This window comes from Argopecten irradians, chromosome 3 (assembly GCF_041381155.1).
Source record: "Argopecten irradians isolate NY chromosome 3, Ai_NY, whole genome shotgun sequence".
Classification (NCBI taxonomy): Eukaryota; Metazoa; Mollusca; class Bivalvia; order Pectinida; family Pectinidae; genus Argopecten; species Argopecten irradians.
The window spans coordinates 40,548,231-40,570,343 of NC_091136.1; the positions used below are offsets into that span (position 1 = coordinate 40,548,231).

A 22,113-nucleotide genomic window follows, 5' to 3' on the forward strand; every position below is an offset into this window, starting at 1 on the left:
TACATGGAATTAACTCGTGGGTGGATTTTCACGCTATATGTAACTCCTTTATGACTTATGAAAGTTCAGTACCATGTTTCAATATGTATGCTAATGTGAACAAAGGGAATACATATTATTGCCTATTTAAAGACAGTAACCGCTACTCTTCCAAGCATTAAAATATGATCTGAATAAGTTCATCGGGAAAACAACTATAGATTTTGTCTTTGGTTTGTTTGTATTTCTTGTCGCGTCTGCTTAACACTAATAACGCGCTGGCCGATATAGAACATCGTACATGATACCATATTATCTACCTCAATGTAACACTCGAGCAAAGACAAGCAGATGACACGGGAGTAACTACTTTGCTTCCAAAATCAATATGGCTAAGCAAATAACGCAAAAATCTGCCCTCATCGTTTATGCCCATCAAGAGCCGAAATCTTTTAATGCAGCTCTGAAGGATACAGCAGTTGGCACTTTAAAAAAGTTAGGGTATACAGTGCAGGTGTCGGATTTATACGCTCAGGGATTCGACCCCCGGGCCACCAAAGATGACTTTACAGGTTAGTAAGATGGGATGTGTATCGGATACTCTTAAATCCTTTTGATTTTAATTCATATCAAAATGGATGATCATGTTTAGTCACTCTGACTTGTATTTGTTGTTTTTATCTATCAAAAAAGGTACTACACTATTTTGAATGATTGTATATCATCCTCCTTGGTTTTTCTTATTAATCAAGCTCAGCTCAAAATGACACATAATTATGTATACTACAAGTATAGGCAAAATATTTTCTTTGACAACATAACCATGTACGAGATGTATTGTTATACATCCTAAGCTTCTCGTGGAATTCTAGACATATATATGTTGAAGTATAGGCAATAGTATAACGATAAAAGTTAATAATATCGTATGGTTTAACTCTGATTGTCGGTTGATGCCACGGATATCAAAAGGAGCATTGTTTTGCAATACAAATGTTTTATTTCCCCCAGCTGAAGAGTGATATGTGCCCTGGGGTCAACTCCCCGAACAATATTGTCCTCGCACAGAAGAGTTCTCGCACAGTATAAAAAGAATATAAATATATTTTTTACAGATAAATTTTGAAAGCAATTATAGTTAAAAGGACATAACTTTTTCAAATGTTTAAAAAAAGTTTAGAAAATTCATGTGTATTGAATATTCTGGTAACATAATGATTTGGTATTTATTGTGTGGTTTAACAATGTCGTTATATTTGTATAAAAACAAAAAAACACAAAACTAGCACAAAAATACACACACACACGAAGAATTATAGACAAGATACAAACAAACCTAAAACGATTCGAATCATACATATTTAAGCATTTCAACATAAAAATCATACAAACATTGATTGGCATATTTCAAATCTACTCAAAAATATCTTTCGAATTTATCCGTTTTTGATCAAATTTCTCGATGCATCTATTTTTAATTGACAGATTTTTCCAACATCACATTTTGTGTACAAAAATACAATCAAAACTTCCATATTTAATTTTTTTCTTGTACAGAAAAAATGTAAAACTTCATACAGAAAAACAAAATTAAGCGGTTTTGAAAAAGTTTAATATTACTCCATGTGACTGTATTGTGTACAATCTTCCAAACTACCAACAGATACACGTAGAGAATATTTTATTGCTTTTCTTGAAATCTATTGTGCATATCAAGAGACTATTATCTTTATTGTACAATTTTCATATCATTAGTTATTTACAAAGCAGTCATTGCATATATCTCATAAAGGGAAGTTATGTTATTCATTCTGTGTGTGTGTAACTAGTTTTGTATACAATTTAGTAGCATATAGTGAAATCATTGTTTTACATACCATATTTATAATGCAATCATGAATTGAACATTAAAAAAAATCAACAATAGTAAAAATATATCGTTTGCATCTGTAATACCATTCGGGCCATTCTCAAAATGTACATTAATTTTCCTTTGTAACATTCCAGATTCAGCACTGTCTTACAATTTGTTGTATTTCAAGATTATTATGTCACCTGTTCTGGATTCCTTTTTTATGGCTATTGAATGTTAGAGTTTATTGACAGTCAGTAGATTTAAAGTAATGCATCATTCCATACCAGCTAGGGTTTCTTTAAAGAAGCTTTCGATTGTCGTTGGTAAGGAATTACCCGTGTATCTCTGGTAATTTTGTGTTCGCTACGTAACAGATATGACAGCCCTCATTGTATTATTTTGAATTATTGTTTATTATATTATTTTTCTATGTAATTGCATCCTAGCAGCGCTTTGTTTACTTCAACCTTACAAAAAGATGCTCCACCGCTGACAAATGGTATTTTTCACTATCAAGAAGCAGCAGCAGACGATATATATAGTATTTTACTTCAGTTACAAAAGTTACTTCCTTTACACCATTACCACCATTGAAAAGTTTTAAGCTACTAATTTTACCTCAAGTTTAAATATGAAAAATAAATCATAAAATAAAAATAATTAATTGCATCCTGAAAAAAAATCCGTGGCACCATATCCCATATGAAGTACTGATTGCGCGCATGCACCAAATGCAAAATAAATAAATTATCTTTATATTATTTAGTTTGTTAATTAGACATATATATATACACGATTAAACACCAATTATTGTTCAAATGATGGATATCTATATTTTGTATTTTGTATTGCATGTTGCTGACTCTAGACTCAAATATCTACATTTGAAATCAAATATGTTCTCTGTATTTCATTTGAACATCTTTACCCATGAAAGGATGATACCTTTCCATATAATGTTTTTTGTGTGATGAAATATCTTGATTCCTATTTCATAGTCACAAGGATCAAAAAGCAAAAACTCTTTGCAATAAGGAAGACACACAAAGATAATAAATAAGCCATGTAGAATGTTAAGATAAACAGCTACCATATTTGTCATTTTTAATAGCAATTGTGTAAGAATGAAGTGTAGTCATATAATCGCTAAGGCCCTTTGGGCTTCTAGTTTGAAGAATTTACATGTTGCGTGAGAAATAAATTATGTAATCTAGGTCGCTAGAAGTAAAAAGAGACAACAAAACGCCTAGTCTGATTGACGCAAGCTATAATGAAATAAGATCCCTAAGTCGCCTTAACTGGAGCGATGGTAACATTGATAGTCCCCTGTTGCAACAGGCAAGGGGTGCATAAAGTCACAATGGATTGTTTTACATAATGGTTATGCAAGGTTTGACATGCAATATGGCTTTCTGTATACATGGACGTTAAACACAATCACGAAATACGCAGCGGATCATTACCCTCTATTTAACAGTGTAATCTCAGTAACTTGACATTAAGGCAACAACAGGGGGTTAGACAAAACTAAAGAAAAAACTTGGCATATCCAGTGATTCAGCAACTTAAGCTGTGTATGGTGAACCATTGATAACTTGCATATGTTTATTTTAGGGTACTCGTATGTGTAGTGTCTGTCTTACTTATTCTTTGCTTGTTTGTTTGTTTGTTTGATTAATTAACGTCCTATTAACAGCTATGGTCATGTAAGGACGGCCTCCCATGTATGCGGTGTGTTGCGTGTATGTTGTTCGAGGTGCGTGTTTTGGGAGACTGCGGTATATTCATGTAGTGTCTTCTTGTATACTGGAACTGTTGCCTTTTTATAGTGCTATATCACTGAAGCATTCCACCGAAGACACCAAGCAACACACCCCACCCGGTCACATTATACTGACAACGAGCGAACCAGTTGTCCCACTCCCTGTATGCTGAGCGCTAAGCAGGAGCAGAAACTACCACTTTTATAGACTTTGGTGTGTCTCGGCCAGGGGACAGAAACCAGAGCCTTCAAAAAATGATCAATGATTTTACTGTAACCTATATCACATAAAAGCCCCGATGGGTTTTTTTATTTACCAGAGTCAATATAGGGGGCGCTGTACTCATAATAACGGTCCAATCGGAAGCATTATAGACATATACGTATACATGGAATTAACTCGTGGGTGGATTTTCACACTATATGTAACTCCTTTATGACTTATGAAAGTTCACTACCATGTTTCAATATGTATGCTAATGTGAACAAAGGGAATACATATTATTGCCTATTTAAAGACAGTAACCGCTACTCTTCCAAGCATTAAAATATGATCTGAATAAGTTCATCGGGAAAACAACTATAGATTTTGTCTTTGGTTTGTTTGTATTTCTTGTCGCGTCTGCTTAACACTTATAACGCGCTGGCCGATATAGAACATCGTACATGATTCCATATTATCTACCTCATATGTAACACTCGAGCAAAGACAAGCAGAGACACGGGGGGTAACTACTTTGCTTCCAAAATCAATATGGCTAAGCAAATAACGCAAAAATCTGGCCTCATCGTTTTATGCCCATCAAGAGCCGAAATCTTTCAATGCAGCTCTGAAGGATACAGCAGTTGGCACTTTAAAAAAGTTAGGGTATACAGTGCTGGTGTCGGATTTATACGCCAGGGATTCGACCCCCGGGCCACCAAAGATGACTTTACAGGTTAGTAAGATGGGATGTGTATCGGATACTCTTATATCATTTTGATTTTAATTCATATCAAAATGGATAGATCATGTTTTAGTCACTCTGATTTTGTATTTGTTGTTTTTATCTTACAGAAAAAGTGTTCTACACAATATTTGAAATGGATTTGTATATCATCCTCCGCATGTTTTTTTCTTGTTAATCCAAAGCCTCCAGCTCAATAAATGGTACACAATAAATAAGGTTATACTACAGTATAGGCATAAATAATTTCGTTTTGACAACAAACCCATGTGCCCAGATGTAATTGTTATACATCCTAAGCTTCTCATGGAATTCAAGACATATAAATGTTGAAGTATATAGGCACTAAGTTATAACGATAAAAGTTTAATAATATCGTATGGATTAACTCTGATTGTCAGTTGATGCCACGGATATACAAAAAGGATCATTGTTTTTGCAATACAAATGATTTTTATTTCCCCCAGCTGAAGAGTGATATGTGCCCTGGGGTCAACTCCCCGAACAATATTTTGTCCTCGCACAGAAGAGTTCTCGCACAGTATAAAAGAATCTAAATATATATTTTTTACAGATAAATTTTGTGAAAGCAATTATAGTTAAAAGGACATAACTTTTCAATATGTTTAAAAAAAGTTTAGAAAATTCGTGTGTATTGAATATTCTGGTAACATAATGATTTGGTATTTTATTGTGTGGTTTAACAATGCCGTTATATTTGTATAAACAAACAAAAACTAGCACAAAAATACACACACACGAAGAATTATAGACAAGATAAAACAAACCTAAAACGATTCGAATCATACATATTTAAGCATTTCAACATATAAAAATCATACAAACATTGATTGGCATATTTCAAATCTACTCAAAAATATCTTTCGAATTTATCCGTTTTTGATCAAATTTCTCGATGCATCTATTTTTAATTGACAGATTTTTCCAACATCACATTTTGTGTACAAAAATACACTCAAAACTTCCATATTTAATTTTTTTCTTGATACAGAAAAAATGTAAAACTTCATACAGAAAAACAAAATTAAGCGGTATTGAAAAAGTTTAATATTACTCCATGTGACTGTATTGTGTACAATCTTCCAAACTATCAACAGATACACGTAGAGAATATTTTATTGCTTTTCTTGAAATCTATTGTGCATATCAAGAGACTATTATCTTTATTGTACAGATTTCATATCATTAGTTATTTACAAAGCAGTCATTGCATATATCTCATAAAGGGAAGTTATGTTATTCATTCGTGTGTGTGTAACTAGTTTTGTATACAATTTAGTAGCATATAGTGAATCATTGTTTTACATACCATATTTATGCAATCATGAATTGAACATTAAAAAAATCAACAATAGTAAAATATATCGTTTGCATCTGTAATACCATTCGGGCCATTCTCAAAATGTACATTAATTTTCCTTTGTAACATTCCAGATTCAGCACTGTCTTACAATTTGTTGTATTTCAGATTATTATGTCACCTGTTCTGGATTCCTTTTTTATGGCTATTGATGCCAGAGGGTTTATTGACAGTCAGTAGATTTAAAGTATGCATCATTCCATACCAGCTAGGGTTTCTTTTAAAGAAGCTTTCGATTGTCGTTGGTAAGGAATTACCCGTGTATCTCTGGTATTTGTGTTGCTGTAACAGATATGACAGCCCTCATTGTATTATTTTGAATTATTGTTATTATATTATTTTTCTATGTAATTGCATCCTAGCAGCGCTTTGTTTACTTCACCTTACAAAAAGATGCTCCACCGCTGACAAATGGTATTTTTCACTATCAAGAAGCAGCAGCAGACGATATATATAGTATTTTACTTCAGTTACAAAAGTTACTTCCTTTACACCATTACCACCATTGAAAAGTTTAAGCTACTAATTTTACCTCAAGTTTAAATATGAAAAATAAATCATAAAATAAAAATAATTAATTGCATCCTGAAAAAAAATCCGTGGCACCATATCCCATATGAAGTACTGATTGCGCATGCACCAAATGCAAAATAAATAAATTATCTTTATATTATTTAGTTTGTTAATTAGACATATATATATACACACGATTAAACACCAATTATTGTTCAAATGATGGATATCTATATTTTGTATTTTGTATTGCATGTTGCTGACTCTAGACTCAAATATCTACATTTGAAATCAAATATGTTCTCTGTATTTCATTTGAACATCTTTACCCATGAAAGGATGATACCTTTCCATATAATGTTTTTTGTGTGATGAAATATCTTGATTCCTATTCATAGTCACAAGGATCAAAAAGCAAAAACTCTTTGCAATAAGGAAGACACACAAAGATAATAAATAAGCCATGTAGAATGTTAAGATAAACAGCTACCATATTTGTCATTTTTAATAGCAATTGTGTAAGGTGAAGTGTAGTCAGATAATCGCTAAGGCCCTTTGGGCCTCTAGTTTGAAGAATTTACATGTTGCGTGAGAAATAAATTATGTAATCTAGGTCGCTAGAAGTAAAAAGAGACAACAAAACGCCTAGTCTGATTGACGCAAGCTATAATGAAATAAGATCCCTTAGTCGCCTTAACTGGAGCGATGGTAACATGGATAGTCCCCTGTTGCAACAGGCAAGGGGTGCATAAAGTCACAATGGATTGTTTTACATAATGGTTATGCAGGTTTTGACATGCAATATGGCTTTCTGTATACATGGACGTTAAAACACAATCACGAAATACGCAGCGGATCATTACCCTCTATTTAACAGTGTAATCTCAGTAATTTGACATTAAGGCAACAACAGGGGGTTAGACGAAACTAAAGAAAAAAACTTGGCATATCCAGTGATTCAGCAACTTAAGCTGTGTATGGTGAACCATTGATAACTTGAATATGTTTATTTTAGGGTACTCGTATGTGTAGTGTCTGTCTTACTTATTCTTTGCTTGTTTGTTTGTTTGTTTGATTAATTAACGTCCTATTAACAGCTATGGTCATGTGAGGACGGCCTCCCATGTATGCTGTGTGTTGCGTGTATGTTGTTCGAGGTGCGTGTTTTGGGAGACTGCGGTATATTCATGTAGTGTCTTCTTGTATAGTGGAACTGTTGCCTTTTTTATAGTGCTATATCACTGAAGCATTCCGCCGAAGACACCAAGCAACACACCCCACCCGGTCACATTATACTGACAACGAGCGAACCAGTTGTCCCACTCCCTGTATGCTGAGCGCTAAGCAGGAACAGAAACTACCACTTTTATAGACTTTGGTGTGTCTCGGCCAGGGGACAGAACCCAGAGCCTTCAAAAAATGATCAATGATTTTACTGTAACCTATATCACATAAAAGCCCCGATGGGTTTTTTTTATTTACCAGAGTCAATATAGGGGGCGCTGTACTCATAATAACGGTCCAATCGGAAGCATTATAGACATATACGTATACATGGAATTAACTCGTGGGTGGATTTTCACGCTATATGTAACTCCTTTATGACTTATGAAAGTTCAGTACCATGTTTCAATATGTATGCTAATGTGAACAAAGGGAATACATATTATTGCCTATTTAAAGACAGTAACCGCTACTCTTCCAAGCATTAAAATATGATCTGAATAAGTTCATCGGGAAAACAACTATAGATTTTGTCTTTGGTTTGTTTGTATTTCTTGTCGCGTCTGCTTAACACTAATAACGCGCTGGCCGATATAGAACATCGTACATAATACCATATTATCTACCTCAATGTAACACTCGAGCAAAGACAAGCAGATGACACGGGAGTAACTACTTTGCTTCCAAAATCAATATGGCTAAGCAAATAACGCAAAAATCTGCCCTCATCGTTTATGCCCATCAAGAGCCGAAATCTTTTAATGCAGCTCTGAAGGATACAGCAGTTGGCACTTTAAAAAGGTTAGGGTATACAGTGCAGGTGTCGGATTTATACGCTCAGGGATTCGACCCCCGGGCCACCAAAGATGACTTTACAGGTTAGTAAGATGGGATGTGTATCGGATACTCTTAAATCCTTTTGATTTTAATTCATATCAAAATGGATGATCATGTTTAGTCACTCTGACTTGTATTTGTTTTTTTTATCTATTAAAAAAGGTACTACACTATTTTGAATGATTGTATATCATCCTTGGTTTTTCTTATTAATCAAGCTTAGCTCAAAATGACACATAATTATGTATACTACAAGTATAGGCAAAATATTTTCTTTGACAACATAACCATGTACGAGATGTATTGTTATACATCCTAAGCTTCTCGTGGAATTCTAGACATATATATATTGAAGTATAGGCAATAGTACAACGATAAAAGTTAATAATATCGTATGGTTTAACTCTGATTGTCGGTTGATGCCACGGATATCAAAAGGAGCATTGTTTTGCAATACAAATATTTTATTCTCCCCAGCTGAAGAGTGATATGTGCCCTGGGGTCAACTCCGCGAAAAATATTGTCCTCGTACAGGAGAGTTCTCGCACAGTATGCAAGAATCTAAATATAATTTTTACAGATAAACTTTAAAAGGACATAACTTTTTCAAATGTTCAAAAAAAAAATTAAGAAAATTCATGTGTATTGAATATTCTGGTAACATAATGAATTGGTATTTATTGTGTGGTTTAACAATGTGGTTATATTTGTATAAACAAACAAAAACTAGCACAAAAACACACACACACACACACATACACGCACACACACACACGAATAATTATAGACAATACACAAATAAACCTAAAAGGATTCAAATCATACATATTTAAGCATTTCAACATAAACATCATACAAACATTGATTGGCATATTTTAAATCTACTCAAAAATATCTTTCCAATTTATCCGTTTTTGATCAAATTTCTCAATACATCTATTTTTAATTGACAGTTTTTTCCAACATCACATTTTGTGTACAAAAACACACTCAAACCTTCCATATTTAATTTTTTTTCTTGATACAGAAAAAATGTAAAACTTCATATAAAGAATAACAAAGTTAAGCGGTATTGAAATAGTTTTAGTCTCGCCACAGAGTACTGTTTCTAATTTAAGTTCCACAACATTATTAGTTTTTTCATTTATTTTTCCTTTCATACCTTGTCAAAATTGACATTACAAAAAAACCGTGTTCAATGGTTTCAACTTCTATATTACAAATATTACATATATTATTTCAGTAATATTTATCGTTTTAAGTAATTATTCAAAGGTTTAAATTCAGATTCTTACATATTTTCTTGATGCAACCGCATATACTTCGGTAAAGAAAAAAAAATCTGATTCTATACAGAATCTTTGAAATCATTAAAAGAAAGAAATTTATTCTCTTGGTCTAATAAATCACAAACATTTTGAACACCCTTATCAAGCCATCTTTTGTTAAAAAAGATGTATTATCAATGCAAATAATAGGGTTGTAACATAAAGAAAGTCTTAAAAAAGAAGAAGTTCTGACATATACTGCTTCAGATACCTTAACCAATGCATGGTAAAACATACTTCCAAAATGCAATATTTGTTCTATAATTTTTGATAAAATCAGTTCCTATATACGATACGTATGATATTGGGAAATGTTGTGCTTCAAAAAATATTAATCCAGCATTTTCTATTATTTTTAATAGCCTTCGCATCCATGTAGATTTCAAACTATATATCAATTCGGAAATATCAACCATTTTAAGACCACCATTTTCTTAATTTGATATTAAAGTGTTTTTTTTTTGTATTTTAATAACTGGTTAATTGCAAAATGAAATTATTAAGTCAATGCCTGTTGACTTTTATGAAAACAATGCTTTCCATTGTTTAATACAAAATGCTCTTATGCCCATGGGCACACTGGTGACGCTTAAAATTAGCTATAAAGTGTACCTGTATAGACAAATCGTTTGTATTCTTTATTTCTTTGAGCCTTACAGTTCATCAGAAAACTAATTATAAAAGATTTTTATAGACCAATACTAAACACTGTTCATCTATCTTCAGTTTTAGTTGAACTACAGCAGACAAGTTGAACTTTACACTTTCTAAACTTAGTATACTGGCTGCTAAATTCAACTTCATAAAGTATAATGTAATTGAAAAGTAATCGAAATGTAATTACGATTACACAGTAAATTTTTACTGTAATCGATTACGATTACGATTACAAGTAATCGAAATATCTTCGATTACTGATTACTGTCGATTACTTTGAGAAAATTTAATTAATTACAATCAATTATGATTACACGATTACGATTACCCCATGCCTGAAATGGATATATGCAAATGTATAATAATTGATTTCAAAACTACAATTCTTTCAACAGGAGTAAGGATGACCAAGGATATGTTTATATTAGTTTGCACTTTTAATTTATACTAGTCAAAAAAGAAGATTTATTGACATATAATATGAGAAGAAGCCACCGAAGACCTTACGCATCCTGCACTGGCCTAGTGTTAACGTCATCTCCCATAATTCATCGGACGGTACCCATACAAATGTTTACATACACAGTCAATTTCTCAACGCCAAGGTATGATAACCTGTATAAATCGGTTTTAAACAGTATAATTAGTGAAACCCAAAAGGTTTTTTTTTTATAAAATGTAGGTTTTATTAGTGAATGCAGTAGGATTATAAATGATTTAATTTGTAAAACAGAAAAAGAGAATATCCCTGGCCTACTCCTACTCATTGATTTCGAAAAAGCCTTTGATTCTCTGGAATTTAATTTTACCTTCAAAACTGTATCTTTTTTATGGTTTTGGTCCTTCCTTTATAAACTGGATTAAAAGTTTTTATAACGAGAATTCATGTTGTGTGGCAAATAATGGACATTGTTCCTATTTTTTTTAAATATCACGTGGAGTAAGGCAGGGCGATCCTATCAGTCCATACATTTTCATTCTACGTGTAAAATTTTAAGTGCTACAATTAAGTTCCATCCTGATATTAAGGGTATCAAAATAAATGAGTCTGAATATTTAATCAATCAATTTGCAGATGACACTTCCTTTAATTATCAGAAGATCCAAACTCATTGAATGTTGAAAGATTTTGGTTATGTGTCAGGTCTTAAGATAAGTATTGAAACAAGAGGCCCATGGGCCTTAACGGTCATCGGACTCATGGCACAAAACAACAGTCACAGTAAAAAGGAGTGGCTAACAATTAATATAAGCAATGCAAGGAACTCCTTTTTTGAATATGTAAGTTTCTGAAATAGGTAAAGGTCTTTTGTTAAACAAACTTGGTAGCCCTTCATCCATATATGGTTTTAACCCATTCAAGGATGAAGGAGGAGTCATATTTTAAAGCCAAATTTCAGCAAAGCTCCCATTTTGGACCCCTGACGTTCTATTCCTCATGGGTCTTACCTCGTCCTTTATGAAATATCTTCCCCCTTCTGAGCCCCGCCCCTCTGTCCCCTAGGGTCTGACCTAACTTGTTTATATTAAATATGATTGTCCTTCCCCATTGATGTTTCACACAAAATATGGATGCATTAATCCACTCAAGGGTTAAGAAGGAGTAGGCTTTTAAAGCAAAATTTAATTAAAATTCCCCATTCTGAGCCTCGCCCCTCTGTCCCAGGGGTCGGACCTAACTTGTTTATATAAAATATGACAGTCCTTCCTCTACGATCTTTTACCCAAAATATGGATGAAATCCACTTCAAGGGTTAAGGAGGAGTAGGATTTTAAAGCTAAAACAAGTACATGTACTCATTGTAATGGACAATAATACATAATCCCCCAAATGACCCTCTCCCTCCCCCCATCTCCACCTGCAACAAATTAAGAATGCAGTTGCACAGTGTATGAACATTTTGAAAGAAATTTTGGGGTACTTTTACATTCAATGAATCGCAGACGAAAATTTGAAAACAGGAGGTTTGCCCAGCAAAACTCTTTCAAAATTTTTATCATACTGATAAGTATCACTTTATAACCCTTTATACTAAATTTCATTGAAATCAGATCCGAAATATAAAAACAGAAAGAATGGAAAAGATTGGAATACCAAAATCTTTACCAAAATGTTTGCATGTTGTGCGCCATCCCTTAAAACCTCTACAGACTAATTTTTGCTGAGATCAGAGACCCAAACCTGAAAACAGGACGTGGGCTCGCAGCCATCTTGGAATACTAAAATCTTTATGAAAATATTTGCATGTTGTTCGCCATCCCTTTATACGTCTAAGACCAATTTTCATTTGAGATCGGGGACCGAAACCTGAAAACAGGAAGTGGGCCAGCGGCCATCTTGGAATACCAAAATCTTTATGAAAATGTTTGCATGTTGTTCACCATCCCTTAAAACCCCTATAGACCAATTTTCATTGAGATCAGAGACTGAAGACTGAAAACAGGAAGTGGGCCAGCGGCCATTTTGGAATACTGAAATCTTAATATAAAATATGATTATCCTTCCCTAATGATGTTTCACACCAAATATGGATGAAATTAACTCAAGAGTTGAGGAGAGTAGGATTTTAAAGCAAAAATTAAGAAAATTCCCCCTTTTGGGACGCAACTCCTCAGTCCCTAGGGGTTGGAGCAAGCTCATTTATGTAAAATATGATTGCCCTTTGCCAATGATAATTTACACCAAATATGGATGAAATCCACTCAAGAGTTAAGGAGGAGTAGGAATTTAAAATTAAAATTAGATTTTTTTCTACTTTGGGACCCCATCCCTCAGCCCCTAGGGGTCGGACCAGACCCATTTAAATAAAAAAAAATTGTCTTTCCCCAATGATGTTTCATACCAAATGTGGATGAAATCCATCTAAGGATGAAGGAGGAGTATGATTTTAAAGCTTAGATTAAAAAAATTTACCCTTTGGGGGCTCCGCCCCTCTGCCCCTAGGTGTAGGACCTTTCTCATTTATATAAGATATGATTGTACTTCTCAAATGATGTTTCAAACCAAATATGGATGAAATCTATCCAAGGAAAAAAGAGGAGTAGGATTTCAAAGCTACAATTAAGAAAATTTGCCCTTTTGGGGCTCCACCCCTCAGCCCCTAGGGAACAGAGCAGGCTCATTTATATCAAATATAATTGTCCTTTCCCAATAATGTTTCACACCAAAAATGGATGAAATCCATCCAAGGATGAAGGAGGAGTAGGATTTTAAAGCTAAATTAAGAAAATTTGCCCTTTTGGGGCCCCACCCCTCAGCCCCTGGGGTCGGACCAACCTGATTTAAATAAAATATGATTGTCCTTCCCCAATAATGTTTCACACCAAATATGGATGAAATCCACTCAAGAGTTAAGGAGGAGTAGGAATTTAAAATTAAAATTAGTCTTTTTTCTACATTTGGGACCCCATCCCTCAGCCCCTAGGGGTCGGACCAGACCCATTTAAATATAAAATGATTGTCTTTCCCCAATGATGTTTCATACCAAATATGGATGAAATCCATCTAAGGATGAAGGAGGAGTAGGATTTTAAAGCTTAGATTAAAGAAAATTTACCCTTTGGGGGCTCCGCCCCTCTGCCCCTAGGTGTAGGACCTATTTCATTTATATAAGATATGATTATACTTCTCAAATGATGTTTTCACACCAAATATTGATGAAATCCATCCAAGGATGAAGGAGGAGTAGGATTTTAAAAAGCTAAAATTAAGAAAATCTGCGCTTTTGGGGCCCCCCCCTCAGCCCCTAGGGGTAGGACCAAGCTCATTTATTAAAAAAATATGATTGCCCTTCCCCGATGATGTTTCACACCAAATATGGGATGAAATCCGCTTATCGGTTAAGGAGGAGTAGCGTTTTAAAGGAAAAAGTTTACTGGCGGCGGAAGGCGGGACGACGACGGACGAATCCCGATGACTATAGGTCATCCTGCACCTTAGGGTCAGATGACCTAACGACCCAAGCAATATGGATTGGGGCGAAAAGGGTTGTTGCGAGGAAATACTGCAGGAAAGAAACTTAAGGTGGAATCACCAAGGAAAAAATTAAATTGCTAGGAATCTTCAATTATATTCCATGACAATATTGATTGGTTTTTGGAAATATTGCATACATCGGAAAAGTACCTGTCATAAAAAGTTTAGCTTTGCCCATTTTTATCCAATCTTTGACAGTCTTACCAAACCCTCCTTCAGATATTGTCCGAGAATTACAGAAATGTTTTTTTTTTTTTAAAAATATATTTGGGATTGCAAGATAGATAAAGTTAAACGTAAAGTCATGTATGGCGATTTTAATGATGGGGGCATACACGTACCTCAGGTTTCAACCTTTTGTCATGCTTTGAATATGTGCTGGATTTAAAAATTGTTAGACCCATTGAACTGTTTTCCGTGGAAGACATTAATTTTAGATAGTATTGAATCATTTGGAGGAGACAAGGTATTCGGACTAAATAAGAAGGGATTTTAGAAGTTAGTAAATATGTACATTGTAAATCAATTTTGGAAAGAAATATTTATGACATGGGCAGAGTTAAATGGTGATGATCCTCCCACAACCCCAGCCATGGTTGCATCACAACTATTATGGTTAAACAATTCTATTAAGATTGATAACAAAAATTTTATTAACAAACGTTGGTGTAAAATAAGGAATTTTTTTTCATTAAGGATTTAGTAGAAAATAACGTTTTTTAACTTTTGAAAAATTATGTGGAAAATATAAATAGATAATTTTATTGAGTTCTATGGAGTAATCAATTCAATATCATTGCAATGGAAGAAAAAAATGCTTCAACAGAATGCTGAAAATGAGTCAAATCAAAACATAGTTATCAAATATTTAAAAAAAAAGTATGTTAAAGTTACAAAGTATTTTTATTATCATCTGTTAAAATTTATACTCGAACCTCCATAAAAAATTCAAAATTCATTGCAAGAAATTTTGAATGTCAACAACCTTTTTTTAAGATTTTTTATGTTATGAAGATATAACACAAAAATCTGAGTGTACTCTAAATAAACCGCGAATTAATCCTTATAATTCAGTTTATTATAGATAATCTCTTCAATATTAAAAAATCATTTCGGGACTCTTTTGTCTATGAAATCATTACGCCTCCATCTCAGCCAATCAGAAGCAACATTACGAACGGCGACGCCATCTTTTCCTTTATGGGCTGATAAAGTAATTTTTAAGCCAATGAAAATGCTCGTAACAAGCAAAATTGAATTATAAAGCCTTAAAGTTGGTAGCTTGTGTTCTAAGTCTGGAACAGGTAACTATGCAGGTTCAATGGGCCTTCTGTCTTTCTTCTTCCTTCATCAGAACATTTATTTTCTTTCTCACTTGATTTTTTATAATTCCTTTTCATTTCTTATCAGCTTTGTTTCATTTAAAATTATCTTGGAATCTGTAATGAAAACTGATAATAATAAACCAATATGTGTAGCTGTTCTTTGTATTTATATATGTGCTCTATTTTTTTCTAATATTAAACGGGTCCATTAGCAAACCCTGATCATTTACAATACCTTAACGAAGGTAAGCATGCGTACGAACATTCTACCCTTAAAGACGAGATAATAGCAGAGGTCAACAAACTCCGTCGGGCTGATCTGGTGATCTTCCAGTTTCCCATGTACTGGTTCTCCGTTCCAGCTATTTTAAAGCGCTCGTTCGATAGGGTTCTAATTGCCGGCTTCGCCTTTGCATTACCTAACAATATATTCGATAACGGATTACTGAAAGTAAGTATTGTATATAGTACAATACATTATCCCTGCACTCTGTGTTCGTCCTCGTCTTTATTTGCCTGTATGCTGCCTTGCTTGCTCCATTTCCGGTCCTGCAGGAAGGCACTAGAACTGTGCAAGTCCTGCTGTTTCCATTCCATATCATGATTACGAATCCGTCGAATTGTGTCCGACAATTCCAACTTCAAACGCCGGTGCGAAGAGATGAAACGCCACCTTCTCTCAAGAGGATACAAATTGCATCTGATCGACCAAGAAATCGACAAGGTCCGCGCCCTAGATAGATCTCCTCGTATACCAAACCAGAATTGCCACTCAACGTGTTCCATGTGTGGTAACATTCTATCCTAACTTACCACATCTCCCTTCTATCCTTAGGAACCACTGGAAATTCATTGAGTCATCAACAAAACTTAGGCGTATTTTCCCAGAACCACCGCTACAAGCCTACCGCAGACCAAAAATGTAAAAGACCTTGTAGTGAGCAGCAAACTTCCTCCTCTTGCTCCTGCTGCACATACGGGTTCATTCCAGACATGCAACAATAAACGGTGCATGATGTGTCCATACACAGCATCCACAGACACATTTGAATGTGCTATCAACAACAGAGCATACAACATTCGACAGGCCCTGACGTGCAAATCCAGCAATGTCATTTACCTCCTCTCGTGTAGGAAATGCATAATGCAATACGGGAAACCGGTGGTCCACTCAACGTCAGAATCAACAATCACCGCTGGTCTATCAAACAGAACAAACCTGACTATCCGGTTGCCAGACATTTCAACTTACCCATCCATAGTTGGAAAGACATGCAGGTGATTGCTATTGAGCACTGTTTCTACTGGACACAAACCAAGCGTCGATCGAGAGAGAGATTCTGGATTACCTATCTACAGACCCGCTATCCCAAAGGCATGAACGAACGTTAAATATACTTATCGACATCAATTAATCACTTGCTTTTCAATTAATTATCCCTACTTCCAGCATTTTCCCGTTCTGTTCTACGCGTTTTTGATCATTTACATATGCTGCCCAGCAAAAGGCGACTAAATTTGGGACTTTGCTTCTTTGTCAACACACTGAGAAGATAGGCGACTTAATTTGCATCCTATACCAATGAGCACTATATATGTATAAATTTCGACACACATTTGACGTCACACGTGGCACGCTTTCCAGTTATCGCTCATATTTTAGCGTTCTGCCGAACAGCATAGATACATTTTTGTAGATCCGGCCTTCGGCTGCCACTGCCGAAGGGTGAATTGCGCTCCATTGTGCTATATAGTTCATTATTTGTCTACTTTGTCCCGCATTACTGTTCGTATCCTATTATGTAATCTTGTTCGTTTTGTTTGTCTTGATAAAGGGGCAGATAGCCTCGAAAATTTGACAATTTTGTTTTGTCCACACGGTTGGAATTACTTCCTTGTCCCATATTTACCAGTTGAAGTAATTCGTATCCAACAGACTTACGTTTAATTGGATCCCGTGTCATCTGGAAAATCCTGTTGATATTACTTCTTTGACCTTTGTAATAGTAGTAACATACTAATAGTAAATACACTGGTTTAAAGTGCCATCTCATTGAAATAGCATGGTCATAATAAAGTTTTTACCTGTCATCCAACACCCTTTAAGCTGCTGTCCTGCAGGTAGGATGTTATTCCTTCTGCCCCATTACATGATCGTAAAAGGCGACCTAATTTAATCCTTGGTTGCATCATGCATCCTTCCATTTTTATGTTTCCTTTTCTGTCTTATTCCTCCATCAGAACTTTTTTTTTGTTCTTACTTGATTTATCATAATTGCTTTTCCATTCTTTTCAGCTACAGATCTTTTGGGGTGTATAATGGAAATTAAGCATAATAAACCAAAATGTATTGTGCTTTGTATTTATACTTCTTTTTTCACTAATATTTAACAGGTCCATGAGCAAACCCTGATCATTTACAATACCAGTACGAAGGTAAGCATGCGTACGAACATTCTACCCTTAAAGACGAGATAAAAGCAGAGGTCAACAAACTTCGTCGGGCTGATCTTGTCATCTTCCAGTTCCCTGTGCATTGGCTCTCCGTTCCAGCTATTTTGAAGGGCTGGTTCGATAAGATTCTTATCGCCGGCTTCGCTTTCGAATTTCCTAACAATACGTACGACAACGGATTACTGAAGGTAAGTTTTTTTGTATAGTTAAGCAATTATCTCTACTCACTCTCTGTCGAAAAATGGTTCATATTTGATAGGGAACATAATTTTACTTTTTAAGATGGTTTATGTTTTTTGCCATTTCTGAAACAATTTCTTTCCAAGTAGATCATGCTGTAGATCTTGATATTCGTAGTGTATTTCATGATGATAATAAAAAATAGCAAAATTAGAGTAACTAGTGATTATGTCATTTTTTCACCTTACCGCTGATTTTAGAACATATCCATACTATATTTAAAGGGCAAAAGAGCCATTCTGTCCATGACAACATCAGGATCTGAGACGATGTATTCGGATCGCGGCATTCATGGAGACCTCCGTGTGATGTTATGGCCTATTCATGTGGGTATATTCCATAGTTTAATTTGATATATAAACCAAAGCAAAAGAATTGATTAAAATAACGATGGTGTGCTTAATGCGACACAGAAAGTACGAAACGGTATAATTGTGTCTTTCAAAAACCGGCTAAATAACACAATCATTTTCATAAACATAGAGCTTGAGCATAGAGCGATAACAGGGGATGATGCTGGTTATTTTTATACAATGCATGTAAAATATGACATGTGATAAACAAACACTACCTTGTCCTTTTCTCTTTGTTTCAGTACGGGACATTACGTTTCTGTGGATTTGACGTAATGCAGCCACAGGTTTCATTCTCTCCTGGTTTTTCACCCGAGAGTAAAAGAAAGGAAATGCTGGATAATTGGTCCAAAAGACTGGAGGGATTACACAAAGAAGCCCCACAAAGTTTTGTATCTACTGACAACTTTGATCCGCAGAAATGGTTCGTGATGAAGGACGAGTTTATAGAAAAGGAAGCTAACAACGATATAGCGCCATCTGTGGGACACCATCTTGGAAAGAAAATGTCGTCTTGAAAATGAACTGATTCTTTCATAGAATGTAATGCATCATACATCTACTTGTGTGTGATATTTTCATGTATTAAAAATATAAATCTTCCACGTGGGTATAAGACACTGCTACCTTTCATCGTGTAGTCAAAATGGCTATTTACACAATGGAAGATGAACACCTGCTGAGGAAATTACATTGTATATATATATATATAATCAAACAATTGTTTTAATTGAATTTTAATCTACTAGTCATTGCAATTAGTTACATCCATAAGTTTTCTTTATGATTAACATGGAAGCACAAATATTTCCTGTTTAACAAGGATATCTACCAAAGCCTATGTGTTTTCGTATCGTATCGAATGAACATACAATATAATTTAAATGTACACACATGAAGATATCTGCATAGGTAGTTGATTTTAGCATATTTTATTGCTTATAACAAACGGATTGGGAACAAGTTATGACAACTTATAAAAGCCCTCTCCACAACTATTATATAACAAAATTGGTGAAAGCGACATACACATGAAATATTATATTGTAATCAAAAAATATATAGAGAGAGGTAGAAAACAAAAGATATAGCGAAAGTAAGAAGTAGGAAAACAGAAAGAAAAGATTAAGACATAACCAAACTAATTTGTAGAACTATAAAGTTACAGTACACACTGATTATATACCCACTGTAGCTATTGCATGGCACGTACTAACTACACAGTCATTTTCCATCGTCAGATCAATTGTCCATAAAACACATTCCATAGATCCATCCACTGTTCACTCCAGTTCATTCTTGGTATCATATCTATGTGCCACACAAGAAAATTAAATTCAATTCAGCTAAAATTCAATCTTTTGAACCAGAAAACTAAGATAATCAGGACATACATAACAAGAGGGAGTAGTAAAGATAAGGGAGATATTTCGACGAGGTTCAGTTAACCTGTTCACGCAGAAGTGAATTTAGAAACGGTTACTGGCACGAATACATGTCTGAACAATTTCAAAAATATGTTCATTTGCAATAATTGGCAAACCAGCATTTCCAGACAAAATATGATTTAGGGATAAAGGGTTATATGGTATCAACTTGGTTAGCATTTCATGTCTTATATTTCTCATAGGTAGTTGGACGTTCTACATTTTGAGTCGATGTGGTTGCAATTTCAATGCATGGAGGTCTTTAGTTTTGTTACAATAAGATAGAGACGAAGAATAAGCGAATCTTGTATCAGAGTCAATTATCATCAGCTAGGAACAATCATAGCGATTATAATGTCAGGTTAGATTTGATGAAATCAGAGAATGTTTCAGTATGAAAAAAAAATGCATCCAATTCATTCAAGTTTCACACCCACTCTAGCTAAGAGGATGGCAAAATAACATCGACTTGGTTTGTGAGAAGGAAATGTTTGTTTAGCAAAATTTGTCATTACTTGGCGATTTCATTAACGATATAAAAATATATATAGCAATGACCCAAATAAAAAACATAACCATTTTGTTGCTCGCAAAGTTTTTTATGGACATCGGGTCTCCCCGCTTGTCTTTCAAATTCACTCGACTTTATTGCGCTTAAATAACGATGTGTTTTCATAAAGTGTAGTATGATCACTCTACCCAACCGGATGTGGGTAACTGTAGTTACGCTCTACAAATAAATTTTGTTTTGCAACTTTTCGCGGATTCACAGAGTTTGCAAACAAAAAGAACCCCATGAAATTAAAAAACATAGCGACATCGATGCTTCAATAATTTTAAATTAACCCCCTCCCCTCATCGAGATGCGGTTGTCCGTATGTCTCTCTGTCTGTCTGTCTGTCCATCTGTCCGTTTTTTCTTGCTATCACAACTTCTCAGAAAGTACCTAAAGGATCTGCCATATGTAGATTCCCTTAGGACCTTAGTTGTGCATATTTAATTTTGAAACCGAAAGAAAACCATCTTGAATTTTGATAATTAAAGTTTGTTACCACTATTTCGCAAAAGGTGAAATTTCAATTTTTTTTTACAAAAATGCCTTGCTAAGGGGCAATAAATTAAATTTGAAGCAGTAAAATATTTATAAATAGTCATTTTGCCCATTTTGGTAAGGTTTTCTCCTATTCTTTTCAAAATAGCTAATTGTTTGGAAGCCTTTTTGCATAGTTTGGAAATGTGGTTGTCGAACTTCAAAAATGAATCAATTTCGACACCTAATAAGCTTACAGAGTCATTGCATTCAATGTTCTGGTCTCCAATACAAAATGACTTTATGTTATCATGCGACTTCTTTCCGAAACATATTGCCTGGAATTTACTAGGGTTTGCTTTCATTCCATTTCTGGAGAATCAGGCAATCAAAAATTTGCTTTCATTTTCCAGGATACTTTTTAGTTGGACTGGACAGTTGCTGATGTAGGATAACGTGTTGCCATCAGCATAGTTATACAATACACAGTTTGTTAAAAAGCTAAAAAAAATGTCATTAAGAAAAAATATTAAAAATCAGTGGGCCGACTATGGACCCCTGAGGGACTCCGAGCAGCTTCCAGTCACTGACCCTGGGACCGAGCCGAATCCGCTGCTTTCTGTCACTGAGGTAGCTGCTAATAAGACTGATTGCAGCCTCATACAATCCATAGACTTGCAGTTTCCCCAGCAGCAGATTGTGGGGGATGCAGTCAAACGCCTTGGACAGATCCATCAGTATTGCACCAACACAATGATAGTTGTCCAAGCTTGACGCCAATTCCCCAGAAGCCGCAATAGAGTGGACTGGCACCCAAAGCCAGGC

The 22,113-nt window shown here is 34.7% G+C and overlaps 1 protein-coding gene across 1 annotated transcript; it reads left to right on the forward strand.

Moving 5' to 3' along the window:
• Nucleotides 1-367: 367 nt before the first annotated feature.
• LOC138318601 (ribosyldihydronicotinamide dehydrogenase [quinone]-like) lies at nt 368-20,823 on the forward strand. Its single transcript, XM_069261105.1, is given in 4 exon segments — nt 368-551; nt 18,179-18,426; nt 18,703-18,804; nt 19,074-20,823. Coding segments are annotated over 4 exon segments (810 nt in total). The 3' UTR covers nt 19,350-20,823.
• Nucleotides 20,824-22,113: the final 1,290 nt, after the last annotated feature.